The sequence below is a fragment of the Cercospora kikuchii genome (assembly GCF_019650295.1).
Source record: "Cercospora kikuchii DNA, contig_00001, whole genome shotgun sequence".
In the NCBI taxonomy this organism is placed as follows: domain Eukaryota; kingdom Fungi; phylum Ascomycota; class Dothideomycetes; order Mycosphaerellales; family Mycosphaerellaceae; genus Cercospora; species Cercospora kikuchii.
The window spans coordinates 3,802,114-3,826,299 of NW_025408582.1; the positions used below are offsets into that span (position 1 = coordinate 3,802,114).

A 24,186-nucleotide genomic window follows, 5' to 3' on the forward strand; every position below is an offset into this window, starting at 1 on the left:
AGCGCCTCCCTTTCACATGTGACGGCCTCTTCCAGCGCGGCAGGATCCTCCTCGGCTACAATTAAGACACTCCCTCTGCGGTGCATATATGAAGGCGTAGAGCTTGCATTGGGGCGCACCCAACCCGCACTCGTTGGACCACCAACTCGGCGCGACAGCAGCGACACGCATCATGCAATCGCAGCGTCCTTTGGCCGCCGAAGGCAGTAGTCTCGCAGCCACCGCTGGTAAGGACCTTTCGTACGCGTCACGTGCACGGTTTCATGGCCATGGCATTGGCCACGGATTCCTTCCCAGCCCAGCCCAGCCCAGCGTGATCAGAATCGCAAAAGCCCTGCTTCTCATCAAGCTTACGACGCACAGGTGCCAGCGAACATGACACAGCCATGCAGTCTTCGGGCGCACCTTCCACTATGCCGCAACGAAAAAAGAAACCAGGCCCCAAACGTGATTCCAAACCTGCTCCCAATGAGAAATTGGAGCGAAATAGACAGGCGCAAAGGTAATGCAGACTGTTCAACCAGAGACCGATCGTGAACTCATCTCTTCCAGAACACATCGGGAGCGGAAAGAGCAATACACCAAGGACCTCGAACTCGAGGTAATGCGCCTGAAGGAGCTCTTTGTACAAACGACCCGCGAGCGAGACGACGCTATCCAATCACGAGATGCCGCCATGCTCGAGCGAGATCGACTACGGGAGGAGAACTTGCGACTACGAGAGCACGTGCAACCCGCCGCCGCCACTTCTTCAGCTGGCACAGATTCTGGGTATGAAAGCATGTCCTGGACTTGCGATGCAACCAGGACAAATAGCTTCTCCGACGCCTCTGGCTTTCCTAGTATGACTGCTAATGCGCCGCTCCAGGAGGTAGCGGACCGAGCTCCTCTGGCCAGCACGCACCGACTCAGCATCTGGGACACCGAAGAGACCCGGGGATTCGCGTCTGATGGCCCAATGCTGGATGTCCCGACCAGCCAGACCATAATGGCGTGCCAACGCTCCTCGACTTCGACGGAACCAATAACTGTGAAGTTGGCCCAAGAGCTGCCGGCAGTGGAGCTCGATTATGATGAGCTTGGTCTGGATTTTATCTTGACGTGCGTCACTGTCTCTCTCGTGCATGAAATCCTACTAACATTATCTGTAGACTCGAACGACCTTGTATGGGTCACATACATTACTTGCACGTGCGAGCGCACAACTATCAGGCGTCCGAGGACGGCGGCATGGCTGGGCAACCCATGGAAGTGCCCGACGACGGCGAGAACCAGCACATATCTGGCCACGCCATGATGGCTACGGCACCACTCTACACGGACATCATCGAACGTCCTGGCTCGCGATATCCATGTCAAATGCCGCAGTTGAAGAGGAAAGACCTGATAAATCTGCTCAATCTAAGTGCCGCATTAGAGATATCAGAGCCGGAGATACCTCCTGTTCGTGCATGGATTAAATTGATGCAGGATTCAAGAACGAGAGGATTCAGTGCGCACGATTTTGAAGTGCTGAAGGCTTCGCTATTACACAAGATACATTGCTACAGGTATGCTGGGCGAGCAATGAACGGGAACACTGTGCTGACACTAATTCCAGATTCGGTGCTGTCGTCGACGAACACGACATTGACGATGCGCTCACGCAGGTCTGTCAGGTCAAGGAAGCAGCCGCTGTAGCTGCGGCTTCTCCGCGGGCCAATCCACGGAAATTCGAGCCATGAGCTGCTTCTTGGATGGACGGAGTGTCGCGCGAATCTTGCCCGCTCGTGTGCGACGTGGGTTTGAATACTAGCCGCATTATCGACAGAAAGTTTGCAGAGGCAGGAATCAAAAAATGATGAGCATGCGATGTGGAGCTCAAAAGCACGACGTACACACATTAAGTCATTTCACGGTCGTGGTACATATGGGCGACAAACGCTCGAGGAAGTCACCTGCAAGATTATACACGCAATCTGGGTCTCATGCCTTGCCTTGTTTTCATTCTTACAATTTTCGCGAAAATGCACAGGTAGGGGATGTCCCGCATCAGAATCTGCTCGAGGGAGCACAATGGGGCGTACAAAGCACCCAGGCCGGGGAAACCTATCCCATCTCGCTTGCTGATCGAGCACATTCTCGTTACTGCTACTGCTTGAAAGGCACCAATCTAACCGCACAGCTGGACGGATTACTCATTGCCTCGTGTGGGGGTCCTGCTCCTTTCAAACAAGGTCACCCAGCAGCTGTTCAGCCGTACGTTCAGCACGATCCTTCTACATCCGAAGCTCGAATCCTGCAGCTCATGTCAAAGGCACGCGGGCTCACCAATTCTGTCTGGACCCGCTGTCTCCATTTGCAGAGATTGATCTTGCTGCGCACCATTTTGTGCAATCACCTCTTCCATTTACGTATCTTTGTACATCGTCACCTTCAGCAAACACCTCAAGTCCGTTTCGAGTAGTCATGGCCTCGTCCTCGACCCTAACGAAGAACATGGACGCAGAAAAGAAGCCAACACAAGTTCTTCTGTGGTCACAAGGTCGGACAGCCTGCCATTTACTTGAGAGAATGCTCTTCTCCAAACAACCAAATTCCAAAATGCTTTGGCATCCCTTTCTGCAAGGTCGGAGAACACAGGTTCCGCTATTCACAGAAGACTCCATCGCCAAAGGGATCCCAGAGGAGACGAGGGGGGAATACTATCAGGCGATTGAAGATGGAATCAAAGCATGGGAGGTAGCACTCGCGGAGGCTGAGAAAGAGGTGAAAACCCTTCCCCATCACAACCACAACACAAGTCCAACCCCACTAACACCGAAGTAACCGCAGCACAAAACCCTCCTCTTCCACGAACACCCCCAATTCGCCCTCGACCCACAACAAGCCCTAATCTACATCGACTCCAACAAATTCCCCCCTTCCACTTCTGACCCAACAAACCCGACCCTCGTCCCCTCTCACCTCCTCCTCCACCCCAAAACGCTCCCAATCCTCACCTTCCGCCACCCAGCCTACATCGTACCCTCAGCCTTCAAATTCCTCGTCTACAATACCTCCAACTCCATCCACACCTCTTCCTCCACGGGCGCCGAAAAATCCTACACGGGAATTTCTCTCGTGACGAATCTCCACTGGCAACGCAAGATCTACGAGTTCTACAAATCGCATAACATCGATCCACTAGTCGTGGAATCTTCATCTTATCAATCTTCTCCGACTTTCGTGAGGAAGATCTGTGGATTGGCGGGTTTGAATCCCGAAGCGGCGGTATTTGAATGGGATGCCATGCCGGAAGAGGAACAGCAGAAATTGGATCCGCAGGTGAGGTATTTGATGAAGACGTTGAATGATTCGACGGGGTTGAGGGTGGAGTTGGCGAAGAAGGGCGTGGAAGGCGAAGATGGAGAAGACGTGGATTTGGAGGTGTTGGAAGAGGAGTGGAAGCAGGAATTTGGGGAAGAGGCTGCAGGGTTTATTAGGAGAGAAGTAGAAGCGGGGTTGGAGGATTATAGATTTTTGAGGGAGAGGAGGGTGAGTGAGGAGTAGGAAAAGGAAAGGAAGAGGAAGTGAGAGATGTTGGAAAAGTGAAAGGTATGCGGGAAGTCGTTGCTGGCGTTTTTTCATTCTCTGCATAAGCACGAACACAATCGTACCAACGACGCTTCGCAGACAGAAGTTCCCAACTCATTCCTCTAAAGGTTGATCTTCGAAAAATACTGCACATCTCACCTCCAAACTATGCCTGTCCGGTCCATAATCGCTCTCCGCTTCGAAGCTTGAATGAAACAGCCTGTTCGCCACTCCTTTCTTGCTGTCACAAATTTTCAACAACAGCGCCTCGTCCGGCTTCATCTCAGAAGCATAATACCACTTATGCTGATTCGGCGTTCCAGGAGCAGCACATTGTAGAGCTTCCGAAGTGACCATTTCTGGGCCATGAATATACGGATCACGTTCTCCATTTTCGAGCATTGCACCTGGATTGTTGCAATTTTCATCGCTTACAAGGACGCTGTCCCTTCTCTTCGGGAACTGGATTGTGATGGGACGAATTTCATCTTCGCCGATGCTGGCGTAGTCGGCGAAGCAGAGTGCATCTCGCGTGGCAGGGTAGTCAAAGGGCCTCCAGACATTGATGTAGGCCCAACGACAGCGGTCGAGCTTTTCGGAGCCTTCGGGGAATACCTGTTTAATGCGTTCGCGGGAGCCGTTGTAGGACTGGTCTAGCAGAGTGTCTGTCAGCAACCTCATTCGCGAACAGCCATTCGCTGTACCATCAACATACCGCAATGCACGAATCTTGCATTGCTGGGCCCCACAGAGCGAGCGTCGTCTGGCAGGTCTTTCTCGGCATCGTATGCGGCCTTCCACGACAGTCGACGAACCACGTGGCCAAAAGGTTTGACCAAGGAAGCACCAGTAACCTTTTTGATCAATTCCGCGCATTCATCGTAATAGAGGGTCTGTATGCGCTGTTCATCGTCGAAGGTTTTCTCTGCAGTGTCACTCTTCACCAGCTGGAAGCCATGCTTGTCGAGAATGAAGTTGTCTTCTTGACGACGAACGTCATTGATGTGCACTTGGGCCTCTTTGTACTTGCGACGTTTTTCGCCAGCAGTGCCTGCCCTGTACAGCTTGTCGCCACCATGCTCAGGCTCAAGAAAGTAGTTGAGTGTAGCAGTAACAAATCCGGAAGGCGTCGCAGCCATGTTGGAGGATCTAGTGGTCAGTAGCTATTGCAGCTCGTCGGACGATGTGAGCTGTCAATTATACTTCATTCATCCTAGACACAATGTCGGCGTCGGCGCTTTGAGCATCGCGATCAGCGGATCTCTGCATACAAGGTCAGATCACGCGTGATCAGACACAGCTCGCTGCTCTGGCAGAGCGAAGACCGAACAGAAAGTGTTGTTCTTGTACTGCAACCAATGATGAAGACTTCTGTGTTGATGCATTCGGCTGTTGCGGCAACTCTACGCTCCCAGCTGTTGTAAACAGTATGATTGGCCCCATGCAGGTGACGTGAAGAGACGTGGGAGCGCGAACTCTGATTGCATAGTGCGGCCTGTAGAGAGAGGAGGGAGCTGAGGTTGCAGCAGTGATCTGTTCCTATCCGCTCGTTTTCTAGCAGGTAGCCGGATGGGAGGAAGAGTGCGCTGACAGGTGATGGAAATGTCGGATGGTCGGATGTCCGGACAGGGTGTTTGAGTTGAGCATCGACAAGCAGAGTCCGAACTCAGAAGGGCTGAGAAGCTCTGAGAGAAAAGCGAGCGACAAGGAAGCTGACGCATTTGACGAGCTTAGAAAGCAAGAAGTGCTGTGTGAGGTTCCGGAAGCTAACTTGTACTTTGGAAAAGCTTACCTTGCTTACCTTCTACCATAATATGCTTGTCATAACACAACGCTTGCGGTGCATAGCTCGCATTGCCCATACCTCCTCCGCAATCATAGTTACTCAGCGAATGAAGAATTGCTTCAGACAAACGCGCGCCACAGTGTCTTGGCTGCAGTCGGCGTCCATCCAGCATCGAGGGTGACTTAGTTCAGCTGGGAACCGAGGTCATGCCTAGGCACGAGCTGTAAAGCCTTGTGACAGCAGAGTTTAATATGATCCGCTCTCGGGTCGCTCATCCCGAGAACATGCGTTGCTGCGTTGCGCAAGTGTGCTGTGGGGGTGTGTCCTGCAAAGCAATTCGCGCTCCAAGACTTGACAGCATTCAAGGCGCTGAGCTACACCGGAAAGCTTACAACGATGTCAGACGACATGTACGAGTGCTGTTGAACACCACATGACCGGCGGGAAGTGGTAAAAGAGTTGTCTTGCGGCTGACTGCAGAAGTTCTCCCAGATTCTGGCGTCCGGACCACACTTTCGAAGAACTCACAGAAGACCAAATTGCCGAGGATGGGACATGATAGCGAGAGGAGCTTGCTTTAGGGAACTGGTAATTAGTGAGCAACATCGTTGAATAGAGCACCGGCGGGTTCCAATGGGTAGCACTCATAACGCCGAGCGTCCATGAGTTGAGGCATCCGGCGCATCGCTACTCTGATGGCATGCCAAAGATAGCAGTAACGCCGCCAGGACAGTCGGTGCTGACTGCGCGGCGTTGAGCAGGCGCGTTCAACAGGGCGTGTAACGTCAAGGTCCAATATGCGGCGACCAGAGTACGACTGCCATTTCCTCATATCGTGGGTGCAACGGGTCCCGAACCTCTGCGGAGGAGATGCGATGAAGTGTTGCCATAGCATGGTGTGAAGTTGCAAAAGCCGATAAAGACAATTCCGCGACAACGTGCCGTTGTAGAGCACATAGAGATGTTGGGCGTAGTCCAGAAGGCTTCCATGCAGTGGCCAAGATGACGGGCTGAACAGTTTGGTCGCGCCGTTGATCCAGATTTGTCTAGCTGTCGGTAAATCGCTGGTGTGCCGCTTGCGTGCGTTGCCTTCATCTCAAGGATAGATTGCCATCACGATCAGCTCGTGTTTGTCATGATAGTCGACGCAGCAGTGAAGAGCAATATTCGTCCCGCGGAGGCAATATCGGCGACGTGCCGACTAGAGCAGGAGGAAGAGGCAAGGAGGCCTTCATCAATGCGGTGACCAGTCGCGGTCAGGTTCCGGAAATGCGGCACGTGTGCTGAGGTTGTTTCAAGCTCGCGCTGCATGTGAACGACGGGCGGACGGGCAGGGAGCGGGCTCAACGTCGGGGCAGAGGGCGATTCGAGGAGAGCTGGAGCGAGATGAGGCGCATCCTGCGGCTATTGGCAGCGTGAGATGATGTCGATATTCATGAGGCCGATGAGCAATACGAGGGTGGCAGCCGGTGAGGCTCTGCGAGAAGCATCTGAGAGTTCGAGACTGGCCGTGGTTGAGGTCGGCTAATGGCAAAATCGTGGTGGGCGGCGGGAGCGGGACTCCTTGGCCGAGCAGTCAATGCCAGCTCTCATTGGCCAGCGATCGGAACGGCATCGCGTACCTGCGCTAGAGGGCGCGTACCTTGCAGTGTGCAGCAGCAGCGGCGGAGTCAGAGGCTTCTCGTGCTGCAGCCGAATGTCGCAAGTGAAGAATAGGAGGCCGGCGTTTGTTGAGGGGATCGCCACAAGCAAGCACAGCAGCAGCGCCTTCCAGACACCGCGCCCACCGCTGCCACCGCCGCGCTGCTGAACGGTGGGATTGGGGACCAGCGGTGCATCTCGCGGTCGCGCGACACCAGTTCATTCGTCGGCAAACCACACGCCACAGCCATCACAGCGTTTGGGTGGCAGCCAATAGAGTTTGGTGAAGCCTCTCGTTATCAAACGCGCGTCATGCCCAGCGCGAGAGTTTATGTATGGATTGGGACGTCTCCTGGCTAATCACCAGGATGCGCGGTGGCCCGCCCACGCGCTGACTCTGACTTGGCTGGACTAGGGTGCGCTGAAACCGCCACGCCACACGTTATTGGAGGCAAATAGAGACAAAGGCCAACCAAGCAACGGCGGTCTGCGATGGCGCTCGTATTGACCATCTGCCATGTGGAGCTTTGGCATCGCAAGCTCGCCGTTCGGAGATCACTCTGGATCGTGGGGATAATCCATTTGGGATAAGGAGACGAGCGCGGCGGCGCCTACGCGAGCTGTGTGTGTCGTGCTGCGACAGGGCGTTCAATATCGTCGCCGTCAACAATAGCAACACCGCGCTGTACAGCAGACATCCTGGAGTGCATTCACGGGGTCGCGCCGCGGTAGCGCTCACCCACGATGCGCGCGAGTGGAACGGCGAGGCCGGCGTTTTCAGTGGCCAAGATCGGTGTAATAACGGCTTCGAGGGTTGAGGCGGACCACTACGACACCGCGACCGGTCTAGCGCCGTCGACTTCAGCTTCCGAGTTGGGCGGACAGGATGAACATCCAATTTGCGCATCCCTGAAACACGGGCACCACACGCGCTGTCAAAGAATCGATCGCTTGCGAGCGCTAGCCCAACGCGCCCCAGCCCAGGCGATTATATACCTCGACACCCATTCTCTTCCTCTTGCTTTCCTCATCACGCTCTTTCACGCCTGCCAATTCAGTTGTACATCACATCCAACTACCCACACTCTTTAACAAGAACAAACAACTACTTCAAAATGCGTGCCGCTATCGTCGCTGCCCTGGCTGGCTCTGCCATCGCCTCTTACGTGAGTGTTGCCGCGTCGATTAACATCGACGAACCGTCGCTGACGATCAATTCAGGCTCCTCCAGCCTACGAGGCTCCTCCAAGCTACGGCGCTGAGACCACCTCCTCCGTCCCAGCTTACCCAACTGAGACCAAGCCAGCTGGCTACGCTCCTCCTCCGGTCTACGAGTCCTCTTCTTCCGTCGAGACTCACCCAGCCTACCCAACCGAGACCAAGCCAGCTGGTTACGCTCCACCTTCGACCTACGAGTCCAAGTCCGAGACTCACCCAGCTACGTAAGTTGCCATTTCCAGACACTTCCAGACTGCCAATCTGACAATACCACAGCTACCCAGCCTCCACCTGGTCGACTGTGTACACCACCTACTGCCCTGAGCCAACCACCTTCACCCACGAGAGCAAGACCTACGTTGTCACCAAGGCCACCACCTTGACCATCCCAGCTGTCTACACCACCCACCCAGCTCCTAAGCCAAGCACCCCAACCAGCCCAGAGCAGCCAGAGACCCACCCAGCTCCTCCGGTCTACACTCACCCAGCTCCATCTGCTCCAGTCTCCCCACCAAAGTACCCAGTTGGCAACAACGGCACCACCCCAGTTGCCCCAACTGGCTCTACCCCAACCAAGCCAGCCACCTACACCGGTGCTGCTGTCGCCAACGTTGCCGGTGGTGCTTTCGCTGGTGTCGCTGCCCTCGCTGCTTTCTTCTTGTAAATGTCTCAACCTATCTGACCTACCTCTCTCCCTCGAGAGGGTAGTCACCCAGATACGATTGTTACGTTTACTCGTTTAATATTCACGTAATGAGAACGGAAGAAGAATCAAAGTCAATCATCAGCACGCGAGCGGGACGGGATCTTGTACAGTTAGCAGTTCAACAGGCTGTTGTCGTGTAGAAGGTATCGGAAAACAGACATTATAAGGGAGCAACTACAGTTTTGACGACGTGAAACGCAGAAACCCCGGCCGGGTATGCATCTCGCATTGTTACAATTTTTCGCATTACATCAAACATATCATCTATGATTCGTCCCGGGGCGATAGATGCTGGTTTCGTCCCCATCTACAACAAATCGTCATTAATGTAATAGATTTGGCAGCACATTGATACCCTTTTCGCTTTTTTTCTCTTCGCATGTTGTCTCTGTTTTCTCTTCCGTAGCCATTGCCTTGACATCTCCACGACTTTGACGCTGCCTTGCCTTGCCTTGCATTGACTTGACTGCCCACCGTCATCGTTCGACTTGATGTGACGCCGACGACTCAAACATCGCCACCACTGTAGCGCTGCATCAAGCCATGCAACAGAACGTTTTGCCCTCCAGTCGCACCCACTTCTGTAGTCGCTTTTATTTCTTTGCGCAACGGTCGTCGCGAAGGACATGTCGTTGGCACCCTGGTTGTCTGCCGTTCGTGTTCACCACGGCTCCCTTGCAATGTGTAACCCACCTCCGCAAAGCATACGATCTCGATCTTAACCTTATCTTATTACATGTTCGTGGCCTGATCATTTCCAGTCATGCGATATCCATGTTGCATGAAGTCATTCACGCCAGGATGGGACATGGCAAAACTGTCGTGTTGGTTCAAAGCTGTCGGCAGCGATCAAATATCACTATCCCACGATGCGTGAAAGCACAAATTGCTCTCGGGAAATGGCGACCGAATCGAAGTTTCATTGCGTTGCTCAACATGAGCGTGGTGAACCTGTGGCGTTCCCAAGCAGCGAACCCTGCGGCACGTACAGATGTGAGGCCAAGTCAATGTCCGGAACCCTCTTCTAGTCCTCCGACTACCACAACTCTCTTGTCTCCATAGAAGATACCATGAACACCACGAAATCTTCCTTCTCCTGATCTCACCCTTTCGCCACTGATTTCTGCAACCTTCTGTCGCTTCGTAGTTCGTTGCCATCAGGTAGTCTTACCCGAGAACGAGAATTTCAGTCATATCTGTCGCTGTTGCAGCACGACACCATCGGGTAGACTATTCATTCCCACTTCGATTTCTCCCTTTCTGCAAGCATGATTTTATGCGCAGGTGTTGCACTCCCGTAACGAGCAATCGTTGATTCCGTTTGCATCGAAGTAGCGGTCCTCGCAGCCAGCTAAGCAGGCGCCATGGGAGCCGCCATTGCAAGCAGCGGTGGTGAAGGGCACGACAGCCAGGAGAAGAGTAATGAGGCGCATCTTGAGTCCCCTTGTCCTTGCAGGTCGATGTTTCTGGTCTGAAGATGTGGGGTTCGCTAGCTGGGTAAATTTGTGTGACAGTGAATGGATACAGAGATTGCGCGTAGTAGCAGTGGTTGTGTTCGATGACACAGGCACTCGCAGTACGGGTATCATATTTATGCCCCCTCACTGCATCGGGGTTTCGGTACTCCCAATGTCCTTGTTGTATGGCGAAACTAGTGATCAATCGCGGTGAGTCCGCGCAAGCACTTGAAGCAATGAACTACTGCGATCAACACAATTCTCCACTTCGGGCTGTCCCAGGAGCTGGCATTGCTCTTCTTTGAGAGCCCCATTCACTATTGTCCCCATGTCTATGCAGCTCATTAGCATCAGCGCCGGCTCGTGCGAACGAGCAGAGCCGTCCGGTCTTGATAAGTCTCCAATCTGGATCGGATCGGGCATATGGACGGCATGCGCTTCTTCCCTTTGCCGGTAGGGAGAACAGGTCAGTTGCGTCTCCATATGAGATCCGACGAGAATACTTGACGTCCTGCGCGAAGCGCGCCTGCCCAATTACACAATGCAACTTACCGTTCGCGGCTTCACTGTCGCGTGCCACAACACTGGCTTGGCTTGTTCGGAGGCTGCTCCCAATAGACGCTCAACCGACCACAATGTTGCGCTTTCCTGAACAGTTCTCAGCAGAGGGCGCTGCGAACAGCGGCCGAGACACTGCGAGGCAGCGGGCGCATCTCTCGCACATAGTCGCCAGAATGCTCCTCCTCGTGCGCGGCGAGGGCTGCTGATCTGAAACCCAGAGCGCGCGGGTATATGCAGAATGCGGACAGCGAAGGCGACTGTGCCTCACCCAGCGCGTACCTCAAGTATGCGCTGGTATTCCAATATTCTACCTTCTTCGACCACTTTTCCGAATTTCTCTCTCTTCGCTGTGCTCTTGCTGTCAAGTCGGGCAAGTGCCGTAGGACCTGGAAGGGACGCGTCACCAACGACGACGCGTCTCAAACATATTTGAACAGGCCCTCGCCCTATCACCCTTCTCTTTCGCTCTTTTCCGCACCATACTTGCGCAGTGTCACCCATCTTGCTGAGGCTCTTCTGCAAATTCGACTGCACGATGCGCCGGACGACATGTTCACGGCTCTCCTACGGGCGGAGAGGACAGCTTCCGAGACCGGATCGCGGGGCGCAGACGTCGATACGGAGTCGCTGAGCCGGGACGAGTTGCAACAAGAGTCCAACTCCACGCGACAAGCAGGCCCAGAAGGCATATCTGTGGTATATGGCCTCGTGCTGATGCGTTCAACTTGGCGGACCACGAGCACGTATTCACGGCTCTCGTGGGGATCGACCGTGCAGCCTTTCAGATGCAATGATTGCGTCTGGGGCTCGCTATTAGCTGTGGGTCACCAGCGCGTACCGGCCTACTTTTGGCTGCACTTCTTGAGGCTGAGTGGCCGCCGAGGATGCACCCCTGGGAAATCGCATCTCCCCTTCATCTGCCAAGGCCCGCCCGAGACACTACTCATGCCCTTCGAATTGTCCAAGCAAATCGATCAGAGGCCAGCTCAAAACCGACCGCGAACGCGTAACAACGAAGGCAGTGGCAAGTACGATGCGTGGCGATCATGATACTTATCAAACGCTGGAATACGAACGCCGCGGGACCTGTTTTGTGTGCCGTGGACTGCCTCACCACAGCGCACCGGATGCGTTCTGCAACAGTCTATGGGTATACATGTGCATGGCACACCACATCGCGCAATGCTGATCAAGATGTCATTGTCTTTCGCTGCACTTGAGACGATTGTTTGATGTGGTGGTGAAACGCCTATTCTGGCTGATGCTCGGCGCATACGAATCCATTCTCTCCTGCCAATGCTTGGTAGAGGCTTGGTACTTGGCGATGCTCCTGGCTGTTAAGAGGAATGGCGACGCGGTTTGTCACTCGCTCTCAACACCTTTTGCCTCTTCTCAGTATTCTTGTTGTATTGCCTTCACACACACTCGTTTCTTCTAACTGTCAGCTTCCTTTCTAACCCCCGTACCTTCGCTCCTCGAACCCCACGAATTTGAACGAAACCCTCGCAAAAAACCGCCACGATGAAGGCCGTCCTCAGCGCCGGCGCGCTGGCCTTCGCCTCTTTCGCTTCCGCAAAGGTTCTGCCACGCCAGAGCCAGGGAAATCTCCCACCGATCGTCTCCGAAGGCAATGCATTCTGGACAGAGAGCGGAGAGCGCTTCTACATTCGCGGTGTCGCCTACCAACCAGGTGGTGCGGCTGACGCTCAAGATCCTCTGTTGAACTTGGAGCAATTCCGTGAGGATGTCGAGGCCTTCAAAGATTTGGGAATCAACACCATTCGTATCTACACAGTCGACAACAGCGGCGACCACGACGAGGCCATGAAGCTGTTGGACGATGCTGGCATCTACCTTGCGCTCGATGTTAACACTCCAAAGGCTTCGCTCAACAGAGAGAACATCGATTCGCTGCACGCCTCGTACAACGATGTCTACCTTCAATCTGTGTTCGCTACCATTGACACTTTCTCCAAGTACAGTATGTACTCGCTCGGACCTCCCTGTCCATCGCAAAACACTAACAGCATTCAGACAACCTCCTTGCCTTCTTCTCCGCAAACGAGGTCATCAACGCCCGCAACAACACCAACTCTGCCCCATACATCAAGGCTGTGACCCGTGACATGCGCAACTACATCCGCGCAAACTCTCCTCGCCCAATCCCAGTCGGCTACTCCTCCGCTGATGTTGCCGAAAACATTGAGTCCCAGGCTCTCTACTTCGCTTGCGGTGAGGATGAGATCGCCCGCTCTGACTTCTTCGCCTTCAACGACTACTCTTGGTGCGACCCATCTGACTTCCGCAAGTCTGGCTGGGACGCCAAGGTCAAGACCTACAGCAACTACTCTCTGCCTCTCTTCCTCTCTGAGTTCGGCTGCATCACCAACCGCCGTGACTGGAACGAAATCGCCGCTCTCTACAGCGACGACATGACCGCTGTCTACTCTGGTGGTCTCGCGTACGAGTACACCCTCGAGGCTAACGGATACGGTCTCGTCGAGATGGGTTCGGATGGCAAGGCTACTCCAAACGCTGACTTCGACCGCCTGAAGGAGGCATACGAGAAGACCCCTGCTCCATCTGGCGATGGTGGTGCTCGCCGTGGCGACCGCACTGTTCCAGAGTGCCCAGCCGAGTCTGAGGAGTGGCAAGTTTCGACCACTCTCCTCCCAGAGATGCCAAAGGGTGCTGAGAAGTACTTGAAGGATGGCGCTGGTACTCCACCTGGACTTGAGGCCGACACCCAGTGGGCTGGTACTCCTTCTGAGACTGACCCTGACCTTTCCAACGGTGTCTCCACCACCCAGGCTGAGGGTACCAACTACTCTGGCGGCAACAGCTCCAGCAGCTCTGGTGGCGATGACTCCAGCGCCGCGGCTTCGACCGCCAACCCAATCGTCTTCATGACCGTTGTCGTTGCCGCCGTTGCTATCGCCATTGGCATGTAAAGAGCTCCATTCTAGCGTATTTTAGCTATGCTCTGAAAAATGAGAGAATTCTATTGTTGGCGACATGACCTTTGATGGGCCCCCATGTTTGGGCACGCTGTTTGCAGAACGACAGCATGAAAATACACAGCAGAAGAAAGAGGAAGCAGGTCGCCGAGTCCTCGACCCTGAGGGCTCGCGTGATATGATGACTATGCTGTCACGTTCGTGGAACGTTGTACAGTATCTTGCTTCCGACCATTACTTGCATGGCGCGGTGTTGACACTTTTGTTTCCTCATGCGATTGTGACCTTCACCTCCGCTAGACCTGGACGACTTTATCTCAATATTAAATGTCTGATTGAACAAACTTAATTACCTTTCGTCGTCTCTCATCTTACTGGGACTTGATACCATCGATCTACTTTTTGCTGTGAGATTGAGCAAGTTCCTTGCGCATCTTGAGCACTCACAATGTGCGTTAGGGTTAGGGTTGCTGCCCTGCAACAATGTCTTTCGACCGTCACGAGTTTCTTCATCGACTTCTCTATCGCTTCGTACGTCGGTCGTGGCAGCTCATTGATCAAATAGCTGACTTGGCTGTTCATCGAAATTGAGAGGCATACTGCGTGTAGCTTCGATCAAGGACTCGGAGAAATGGTCGCAACAAAACAACTGATTCTAGAATTGATGCCATCTGCTTTCTGCCTCTACTGCACAAGCCCCCTCTCACGGGCCAGCAAGAAATATTATGCCGGGTTCCAGATCACGCTCTCTGTGTTCAAATTCCACCCAACGCCTCGCAAACGTCCTCTCCATCTGGACAAACGCCCTTCCTTCCCAGATCCTTATCCTTCGGGCCCGTAGGCCCTCCACTATACTGACACAACCCATCGATTCCCAAGAAGCATTCCTGTCGTTCGTCATCCTCAGGATACTTCATATCTCCCCATTTTCCATCGAAATACAGCCAGTTTACCGGCGTCTCCCCGCCCTCCCCATCATCATAAGCAGTAAACTTTCCACTCTCCATTTCATACTCAAACCAATAAGCATCCAGGATGGGATCCCACACCAACCCCTTATCATCCGTATAATCCTCCACCGGCCCCTCCGGCAAATCAATCCCAGGAATAGTATGATCATGATCTCCCGCATCCTCATAATTCGCATGAGTACCATTAGCAACATACGCTACAACTCTTCCAGTGTTCTCCCATTTCTCTGCTGCTTCGTAGGAAAGTGCTTGGCCGCTGGAATGCTGGGAGAAATAAACGCTTATGGGAACTCCGTGGATGAAACGGATCATGATGTGTTCCCAATCTCCGACATGGTTGCCGATGTTGAGGATGGGGGCGAAAGATGGGTAGCGGCCGCCGTCGTTGAAGGAGTAGAAGGTGAAGTAGAATGCGTCGAGGGTGGAGTTGGGTTTGAGGACTGTTATTATTGTGGAGGCGGTTGTGTTGGGGGTGGAGTGGGTGACTGGGTCTGGGGAGGTTCCGTAGAGGTATGCTGGGCGAGGGGAGGTTGTGGGGTCTGAGGTTGAGGTGAGGTATATGTCTTTTCCGGAGTTGGAGTTTGGGATTGTGTTGAGTTGGTCGAGATTGGAGAGGGTGAGTGTGTTTGGGTAGGATGTTGGGGAGAGGGATGTGCGGTTGAGGTATGGGGATGTATTGGCGATGTGAGTAGAGATGTCGGAGGGCATGTATAATTCCGCTGAGTGAAGGCGGAAAATTGGTGCGAATTCGGCGACGAAAGATGGGACGCTTGAAGGTATGGAGGATTGTCGTCTCTCGAGAGGCACTGCGGCAGCTGCGCCCGCAGTGATAAGAATTGACACTAACATGTTGATGGTGAGAATATCAGAACCCGAAGCAGTTGCGGTATGAAGTATACGCCACGAAGGCTTGCCGTCCTATTTATCGCACTCTGGTACAAGAGGCGTTCGAGCCCGGAAGTGAGTTGAAGCCATCACGTAGAAGCATCCGTTCAGTGTTACACCGCACGATGTACACGGCATCGGACATGCTTCCAGACATCAGCTGCGATCTGCATCTGACTTGTAGACGCAGAGAAAGTACATGCTTCTCCCATACAGCTGCTGCATGTTCGGAACGTGTGACTCTTATACTCTGTTAGCCTGTATGGTTGTTGCCCAGTCGCTGTGCAGACTTGCAATTGTCAGTTCATGCTAATTCATGCAGTGATGTCGCTCTCTGTCGATCTGGTCTTTGCAAAAGCAGGTTGTCATCCGGTACCAGAAGTGGTGGTGGGTAGTATGCAAGTCGTAGAGCACGTTGCTTGCTGATTGGCCAAGGATTCAGGAACAGGGCAGCAAAGCTGACAGACTGCAGACCCAGAGAGACAGAGACGAGCTGCATCGTCATGTGATTGTAAGTCAACGGAGCGTTTCCTGATATGCGCTAGCCATACGCGAAACCTCCAGTCCGCAGAAAGTCAGCCAAAATTCCTTGGGGTGCAGAGTTCACTTACGAGATCGTGCTCACGTTCTTGTAAAACCCATACCGTCTTGCAGATCACCGACAAGATACAGTAGACAGCATCCTTACTGCTTTATCAATCTTCCTCCGTCTATCGTCACAAGAGTCCCTGTACTGAAACTACTCTTCATCAAGTACACATAAGCTTCGGAAGCCTCCTCCGGGGTAGCTACTGTATTCGTCAAGCTCCACTTCTGAAACATGTCCAGCGTGGTCTGCAAACGTTCTTCGCCAAAGCTGTCGAACCTTTCAGTACGAACAGCTCCAGGACTAACCACATTCACCCGGATGGGCGCCAGATCCACCGCTAGACCTCTCATGAGTCCCTCTACGCCCGCGCCGTATGCAATCAAGGCAGTGTAACCCTTCAAAGGTCGATGAATTGCGGTGCCAGTGGTGAGTGTCAGAGATGAGTGGTGTGAGATTTTCATGTATTGTGGTACCAGACCGCTGAGGATCATCGGGGCATAAAAGCGCACGTTACCCAGTTTTTGGAGTTCTTCTGGACTGGTTTCGTTGATAGGTGAGATGGGTAGCGCATCTCCCGCTGTGAAGACAATGTGATCGAGTTGGCCGTCTTGAGTGACGGCCTTGAGGAGTGTTTCGAGGTTTGATCGCAGTTTTGAGATGTCTTGTAGATCGCAGACGGAGCCGTGAACCCGAGTAGTCGCTTGTGGATCGAAGGCTAGGAGGCGGGATATCGTTCGTGACACGCTGCTCTCGCGGGATGATGATACAAAGACGTGGGCTCCGAGGGCGAGGGTGTGTTCGGCTACAGCGTAGCCTATTCCAGAAGTCCCGCCCAGGACCAAGACACGAGCATCTCGGAGGGTAGATGTGTACTTTTCGGTCATATTTATTGTTTCAAATCTTGTGTCTTCTCAAGTCACTCGTCACTTCACGCCTGGACCCCATGTTTACATGTATGTGTGTCAATATGCCATCACCCACCTACGTTGTCGGCTTTCCTGAGGCAGAATTTGTCAGCCAGATTTCGAATTTGTAAGGATGAAGAGCGGGGCAACGGCATCGTGCATTATGCATCATGCCGTACATAGGTCGACGCGCACTGTTACGTGTAAGGTATTAGAACGAAAAAGAACAGAAGTTGTATCTGCAATTCCATAAGCCGTGGACGGAGTGCTGTCCTCACATGCACTAGCTGTCCGCGAGCCTGGAGAGATCTGTAAACCGCCGATAGAATAGATGTAGGGAAGGAAGCAACAAGCTTCTGCCGCCATCTGATCGTAGCTGCCTCCAGTCGTTGACAGATAATGGCAGAGTCAAGTGTGCGTGATCGGAGTGGTGCGAAACGATTCATGCATTGGTTTGGAAGATTTGAATTTCGGGTCGTCCTCCATCACCTCTTGCGTTGTAGAGGTAGCCGTGCACTTGTCTCATGTGTTCTCTCATTTTGTCCTCTCTGTTGAATCCGTAATTTCCCTTGCGGATGCAGTCGCCATGTAGGCAGTTGACCATCCGTGCGATGCCGTCGAGTTGACGAAGCCGCTCCAAGGCCTGTATGCCCGAATTGTTCTGGCTGGATGAGATAGGTCGGGGTGGTTCATTGCTCCCACTATCGGAGATTAGCGTGATGAATCTTGTGCGCCCAGAACCTCACTTACACATTGATCATGTCCTGTGACGTTCCATCATCACATTCCAAAACCGTGCTCACATTGGAAAATGTAGCCAGTCCAGATTCTGCGAGTTGGTACTGAATAGCTGGTTGTCTGCGAAGCTGATGTATAGCTGCATCGATAGCCGTGTAAAATTGCTGGACCACCAATAGGTGTAGATCTTGGTACATCAAAAGCTGATTATATGCAAACGTGCAGCCTTTCGAATGATCCGATCTCAAATGCACGAATATTGTCATCGCGTGGCCAAGGCGCCATGGGCCGGCGATCTTGCCTCGCCGAATCAAGTCTGCGAGCGGCAAAGGCAGTCTGAGGGTATCTCGACTGGGAACTCGCATGTAGTGACCGCAAGCCAGCTCAATAAGCAGCAGGTACTCCTGGGAGGTCGGCTGATTTTCATACAGGCACGCGAGGGGCAGCATCAGGGCACGCATGTCACCCAACATGGGCTTGGACCTGCTGTCAAAACGTGGAATCCTGCTGAGGTCAAGCTTGCCAATGATTGCACTGCCAGGTTCCAAGTCCCATCTCAGGCCTTGGTTCGTGATCGTGTACAGCGGCCTTAGCCCGTACACGGTGGAAATGGTGGGACTCACAACGGAGAAAGGAGCAGGCGATGAGGAAAATCGCGGTTGGGCTCTACTTCCGTAAGCCATTGGCCAGGCGAAGATCGATTCATCATGGGAGTTCCGGACAATTTCTTCTTGCAGCCTGGACCAAGCTCTTTTGCCCTCACCGTAAAGAAGGCCCATGTTGACGCCAAAGAGCCCCAGGGCGCAGTATGCTTGGTCTTCGATCCTTGTTACTTTGCGATTCGCCAGCCATTTTGCCCTGGCAGCGATCGTATACTCTTCCAATGGCCATTGAAAGGTCAACAGTTCCTTTGGTATGCTGGTGATGCTGCTCAACGCGTCCGCAAGATCCATGCATGCAGTATCGTTTGCGCGAAAGCCATTGATCGTACGACTGGCGGTCGATTTACAGCCAAAGAGTTTCCAGTCTTGCGTGAAGAATAGAACACAGCGTGGTGCAATTAATTCTTGCAGGGTCCATCCGCGAGTGAACCAGTCAGAGAGGCACAATTGTTGATGGAGACGCTCAGTGAGCTTACCGGAGCGCGGTGGTATATCTGTGTACATCACGTCGGCGAGGTGGACAAGGCACTCTGCAGACATCTGATACCACCTGTACATGCTGTTGATGGCCTCCGAGAGTTCAGAGCTGGATTGCTTATCAATGCAAGCAGTATCGATCCAAGCATAAGGATGACCACGGCTGCGCGCAACGGCACAGAAGTCCACTGTCTTTCTGTGCCCGAGAGATTCCAGCTTCCTGCCTTTCTTGTAGTCCTTGAACGTGGTTTCATGATTTGTCCAGCGATGCGACAAGATGGCATAGCTGGGAATAGCGGGCTCGAAAAATTCTTCCAATTCCAGAGTATCTGTGTTGATGAGCCACATGGTAGGCAGCCGGCGGCATACCGATGTTCTGTGAAGCAATATTCGAAACCAGACCAGCATCAGATTCCCGTACAGCTTTATACATGCGGCCTCCAGGTTGCAAGCGAAGGATCGCCCCACCAGCGCAGCTTCCTGCATGCAAGAGGATACGCGACAGTGCCCGATCTTTGTATCTATGCATTGTGGCAATGACACGCATGTCAGTCCACCTCGCCAAGCAGGTCAGCAGTTCCGAGATCACAAGGCTGGAGCAGTCCAGATGTTTGGCCATCTTGCAAGACGCACTCCAGGCACTCTCACATGACAGTATGGCATTCGCCCTCTCAAAGCTCGCTTTTCCCGCCGTACTTCCTCACCAAGTCCCTCATCATGCTGACAGCACCGCTTTTATAGCCACCTCCAAACAATGCGTAATGGTTCAGATGGTGGTACAGCTCATACAGCTTCACTCGATCCTCGTACTCCTCAACAGGCTCTGTCTTCGGCACAAGGTCGTGGTACTCCTTCAGAAACTTGCCGCCGAAGCCACCAAACATTTTCATGATGCCCAGCTCGAATTCCGAATGCGCATAGCAGGCTGAAGAATCATAGACGACGGCTTCGGGAGCCGACATGCCGGGAAGTTTGCCTGTGGAAGCATTTCCGGACCAGAGATCGCCGTGTACGACGACAGGAGTCACCCCTTTGCCATTGTTGAGGTGGTCATCACCGATGAGGCGAGGGATGACTTGGTCACACAGCTGGTCGGTGAGTGTCTCGAGATCTTTGTCTGCGCCATTGCGGTCTCGAGCTTGCTTGGTGATGGCACGGATGCGTTGGTTGGCGTAGAAGTCTGCCCAGGAAGGGGAGTAGGTGTTGTCCTGGGGTGTGGCGCCGCAACACGTGGTCACAGGGAAGCCAAAATGGGGCTTGGAGTGACCGGGCGGAACGGGTGCAGGCGTGGTGTGAAGTTTGGCAAGCTTCTGCGCGAGAGACTGGCCTGAGGTGCTTCCTCGGGCGGAGAGATCGAGGAAGTCGGTGATGAGGAAGTAGGTGTCTTTGGAGTCGGAGAAGGTGCCCGATCCGTAGGACTTGGGACATAGTGTTGGGACGGCATCGTGAATGGCGTTGAGAGACGCGTGCTCGCCCTCAAACATGATCTTGGAGTCGGAGCCCTTTCCGGACTTCATAAAATATGAGTTGGTGTGGCCATCTTCGAGCTTTGCTGTGATCTTGGATGTGCTGGAGAAGGAGCTTCCGCCATGGCCTGCAGCGGTGACCTGGCTGGCGTCGAGACCCAGCAGGGCAAGAATGGCAGAGTCTACGGATGGCATGTTGGCTGTGTCGTCAGTGATTTGATGGTTCTTCAGTCAGTAATGGGATGCATGATGGATGTTCTTTTGCTGCACCCGTCTTCATCGCGAGCTGTTATGCATGAGTGATGTCAATCGAAGCATGAATGGGACGGCGTCAGTCGTTCCATCAGCTCTCTCGGCATGCCTTTTCGCAGCACATCAACTCTCCTGCTACGAGGACGCTGTCTAGGAAGCGTCTCGCCAGATGCCCGCGGTCTGCGCGGATATGTTACAGGCTGAGACCACGGTACGACGGAGACAGCACACGCGTGGGCACAAAATCACATTGGAATTATGCACTTGTGCCTGAGGATCGTCTAATGCACGCTACTGCATAAGCGCATAATCGCCCGCCGGCCCAATCACAGTGGAGCGAGCTGATCTCACGCGTTGGATAAACAACACAAAAATCTGGTCGCGCGCCGCCGCTGGCACCACCCTGTCTGTCTTGTCTCCGTCTGCCTGTCTCTGTTCTCACCGATCCGACATTGCTTCATCTGCCGTTGTGCATGGTCGACGCGCCTAGCCGAGTGTGCATATTGCATTCCACCCACGGCCATGTCGGAACGAGTGACGCGCTCCCAGACCGGGAAGACGTAAGTATTAAACCTGAGCCCACCCGCCCAATGCGCCTGCCAACTTCTGCTGCTTTTCGTCCCTGCCCTTGCATTTGGCGGTATTGACCATCCTGCTGACAATGTCTTCCTCCAGCCCGAGAAAGTCCATGGTTCCCGAAGGCTTCGTCGAAACGCCCGGAACACGACGACGGACTACGCGGAAGTCTGCTGCCAGCGATGAACGATCGCCCTCCCCCACCGAAGACCTGAGTGCCTCCGCCGAACTCAAGGCTCCCGTCACGAGCGGCAATGGCAGCACGAAGAAGGCAGCGAATGGAAGTGCCAATGGCCAGCCGAAGGGCAAGGTCATCGATGGATGGCTCGTGGGCAGCGACCCCAAGATCGACCACAACCCACATTTCGACTTTGGCGGCACTCTGGGTGTCTCTGCGATGATGATCGGCTTTCCACTGTTGATGTGGTACATGTGGATTGGAGCCACCTACTACAATGGCAAATTCCCCTCGGAGCCCAGCATGACCTGGGCACAGTACGGCAAGCACCTCTTCAACTTGGCATACACCGGAGCATTCCCCCACCGCAAGGCCTGGGCCATTTACTGGACCTTCTTCATCTTCGAGGGCCTGCTCTATCTGTTCGCACCAGGTGTCTATTCCACTGGCAAGCCTCTGCCGCACGAGAATGGCAAGCAGCTGCGCTACTACTGCTCTGGAGTGTGGTCGTTTTACATCTCCATCGCCACCGCTCTTGCCCTGCACTACACTGGCCTCTTCCCAATGTACACTCTCATCGATGAGTTCGGCCCACTCATGAGCGTGGCCATCTTCACTGGTTTTATCGTTGCCATTGTTGCCTACGTGTCCGCTCTCGCGCGTGGCGCCCAACACCGCATGACAGGCTACCACATCTACGATTTCTTCATGGGAGCCGAGCTCAACCCTCGTATGTTTGGCTGGCTCGACTTCAAGATGTTCTTCGAAGTTCGTCTGCCATGGTACATCCTCTTCTTCATCTCCCTCAGTGCAGCTTTCCGCCAGTTGGAGACGTACGGTTATGTCACCGGAGAAGTCGCTTTCCTGGTCATGGCCCACTGGCTCTACGCAAATGCCTGCTCCAAGGGTGAGGAGATGATTGTCACTACCTGGGATATGTACTATGAGAAGTGGGGCTTCATGCTCATCTTCTGGAACCTGGCTGGTGTCCCACTCAGTTACTGTCACTGTACCATCTTTCTTGCCAACCACGACCCATCCGAGTATCGCTGGAGCAAGCCTGTCCTTGTCTTCCTCTACATCTCCTACCTCTTCGCTTACTGGGTCTGGGATACCGGCAATTCGCAGAAGAACATGTTCCGTGCTGATGAGCGCGGAGTTGCCGTGCACCGAAACACTTTCCCACAACTGCCATGGAAGCAGGTCAAGAACCCAAGGACCATCCGCACCGAATCTGGTGATTCTCTCATGATCGACGGCTGGTTCAAGTACGCCCGCAAGATCAACTACACCGCCGACTTCTACTTCGCATTCTGCTGGGGTCTCATTACTGGTTTCAACAGTCCATTTCCCTGGTTCTACCCAGTCTTCTTCGCGCTCATGATCGTGCACCGCGCGTATAGGGATATCCAAAGATGCAAGGAGAAGTATGGCTCCGCTTGGGAGGAGTACGAAAAGATCACACCTTACTTGTTCATTCCGGTGAGTATAGCATTTGGTGAAAGAAAGGAATCGGTATCGCTAACAACTATCACAGTACGTCATTTAATTGGCTCGCGATAGAGTTACGGAAGTGTAGAATGTGGTGTAGGAAGTGTACAGTGGATGTACTTATGAACAACGACAGAGTTGGTGATGGCGGGACGGGAATTCAAAATCGGGAGGGATCTCGGTCGGGTGACGAGATATCGTCAGGCGTTATTTGTCCATGTTTATGCTGATTGTGTACAGTGCGAGCTTCTGTGTGCTTTGGCTGAGACGAGACGCCGATACCCAAGATGTAGTTGATGCTAATGCGGAATGTGAATATTTTAATGCTTCAAGGCTGATTCCTTCTATTTGACTAGGGGTCTCAGCTCCTTCGTTGTCGAGACAGAATTGATTCCGCTGCAAGGTGGAGCCGTCTCGGCAATTTACGCACTGGGTGCACTGGATGCACCCTTTGTCCAGCTGAGCAGGCTCCACTCGGAATCGCCCGCGTCTTCGCAGGGAATCCGCAGCATGATGGACGCCTGATAACCGTAGCTACCTCTGAATGCAACTACCTCTGAGTGCAAACGCAGGTCGCTAAGCCGATCAGCAAAGCTTTTCATGTGTCGAGAGCCGTAATTTGTTAGGCGCTTGCACTCAGATGTCGTTGCATACAGAGGTGTCCACGTTCATCGCTCTCTGGCGTGTTGAACGCTCCTTCTGTACGACATGACTGCAGCAGGATGGTCTCACGTGACACAAGCCGCACGACCCGCGAGCCCAATGACGGATCGAGCATCAAAAGCATCTGGGTGCAACGATATATCCAAGATTGCGGAGGCACTTGTCACGCAGAGCAAGAAATCGGTACTTGCCGCGGAAGAGCTCGTTAGACAGTATATCTGCAGCACAATGCCCTACCTCGCTTAGGCATCCTGGAACATGAGACAGCCTGCTGACTGTGCACGCCATCCTCCTCTGCTGTTATTTGGCCAAGCAATCGACACGAATCGCTTCACGAGCCGCGCACTACTTTGTATAGCTGCTTCCTTCGTAGATGTTACGGTCGAGTCAGCCGCTGTTGTTGCTGCATAAGGATGCTGCTTACGCGAGCGAGGTTCACGCAGCTGCTATGC

The 24,186-nt window shown here is 53.5% G+C and overlaps 10 protein-coding genes across 11 annotated transcripts; 5 read left to right on the plus strand and 5 right to left on the minus strand.

Annotated features, from left to right (window-relative positions):
• Nucleotides 1-172: 172 nt before the first annotated feature.
• On the plus strand, nt 173-1,724 carry CKM354_000147800 (uncharacterized protein; the record flags this gene model as incomplete). 2 transcript variants are annotated; one of them, XM_044796603.1, is made up of 6 exons in its annotated part: nt 173-227; nt 364-502; nt 553-771; nt 844-1,101; nt 1,152-1,550; nt 1,601-1,724. In XM_044796603.1, 6 exons carry the CDS (start codon nt 173-175, stop codon nt 1,722-1,724), a joined length of 1,194 nt encoding a protein of 397 aa, XP_044652538.1. The 2 variants fall into 2 exon arrangements, with proteins under 2 accessions (XP_044652538.1, XP_044652539.1); XM_044796604.1 differs by having other exon boundaries at nt 553-1,101.
• Nucleotides 1,725-2,478: 754 nt separating this feature from the next.
• Nucleotides 2,479-3,531, plus strand: CKM354_000147900 (uncharacterized protein; the record flags this gene model as incomplete). Its single annotated transcript, XM_044796605.1, has 2 exons — nt 2,479-2,748; nt 2,815-3,531. The coding sequence occupies 2 exons, from the start codon at nt 2,479-2,481 to the stop codon at nt 3,529-3,531; spliced, it is 987 nt and encodes a 328-aa protein (XP_044652540.1).
• A 138-nt stretch (nt 3,532-3,669) lies between these two features.
• On the minus strand, nt 3,670-4,694 carry CKM354_000148000 (uncharacterized protein; the record flags this gene model as incomplete). Its single annotated transcript, XM_044796606.1, has 2 exons — nt 3,670-4,208; nt 4,271-4,694. 2 exons carry the CDS (start codon nt 4,692-4,694, stop codon nt 3,670-3,672), a joined length of 963 nt encoding a protein of 320 aa, XP_044652541.1.
• A 3,403-nt stretch (nt 4,695-8,097) lies between these two features.
• CKM354_000148100 (uncharacterized protein) lies at nt 8,098-8,864 on the plus strand (the record flags this gene model as incomplete). Its single annotated transcript, XM_044796607.1, has 3 exons — nt 8,098-8,148; nt 8,204-8,424; nt 8,477-8,864. 3 exons carry the CDS (start codon nt 8,098-8,100, stop codon nt 8,862-8,864), a joined length of 660 nt encoding a protein of 219 aa, XP_044652542.1.
• A 3,581-nt stretch (nt 8,865-12,445) lies between these two features.
• CKM354_000148200 (uncharacterized protein) lies at nt 12,446-13,875 on the plus strand (the record flags this gene model as incomplete). The annotated part of the gene is made up of 2 exons (XM_044796608.1): nt 12,446-12,905; nt 12,959-13,875. The coding sequence occupies 2 exons, from the start codon at nt 12,446-12,448 to the stop codon at nt 13,873-13,875; spliced, it is 1,377 nt and encodes a 458-aa protein (XP_044652543.1).
• Nucleotides 13,876-14,636: 761 nt separating this feature from the next.
• On the minus strand, nt 14,637-15,701 carry CKM354_000148300 (uncharacterized protein; the record flags this gene model as incomplete). The annotated part of the gene is made up of 1 exon (XM_044796609.1): nt 14,637-15,701. One exon carries the CDS (start codon nt 15,699-15,701, stop codon nt 14,637-14,639), a length of 1,065 nt encoding a protein of 354 aa, XP_044652544.1.
• A 720-nt stretch (nt 15,702-16,421) lies between these two features.
• On the minus strand, nt 16,422-17,210 carry CKM354_000148400 (uncharacterized protein; the record flags this gene model as incomplete). Its single annotated transcript, XM_044796610.1, has 1 exon — nt 16,422-17,210. The coding sequence occupies one exon, from the start codon at nt 17,208-17,210 to the stop codon at nt 16,422-16,424; it is 789 nt and encodes a 262-aa protein (XP_044652545.1).
• Nucleotides 17,211-17,673: 463 nt separating this feature from the next.
• CKM354_000148500 (uncharacterized protein) lies at nt 17,674-19,456 on the minus strand (the record flags this gene model as incomplete). Its single annotated transcript, XM_044796611.1, has 2 exons — nt 17,674-17,932; nt 17,982-19,456. The coding sequence occupies 2 exons, from the start codon at nt 19,454-19,456 to the stop codon at nt 17,674-17,676; spliced, it is 1,734 nt and encodes a 577-aa protein (XP_044652546.1).
• Nucleotides 19,457-19,779: 323 nt separating this feature from the next.
• Nucleotides 19,780-20,769, minus strand: CKM354_000148600 (uncharacterized protein; the record flags this gene model as incomplete). The annotated part of the gene is made up of 1 exon (XM_044796612.1): nt 19,780-20,769. One exon carries the CDS (start codon nt 20,767-20,769, stop codon nt 19,780-19,782), a length of 990 nt encoding a protein of 329 aa, XP_044652547.1.
• Nucleotides 20,770-21,348: 579 nt separating this feature from the next.
• On the plus strand, nt 21,349-23,129 carry CKM354_000148700 (uncharacterized protein; the record flags this gene model as incomplete). Its single annotated transcript, XM_044796613.1, has 3 exons — nt 21,349-21,386; nt 21,502-23,062; nt 23,118-23,129. 3 exons carry the CDS (start codon nt 21,349-21,351, stop codon nt 23,127-23,129), a joined length of 1,611 nt encoding a protein of 536 aa, XP_044652548.1.
• Nucleotides 23,130-24,186: the final 1,057 nt, after the last annotated feature.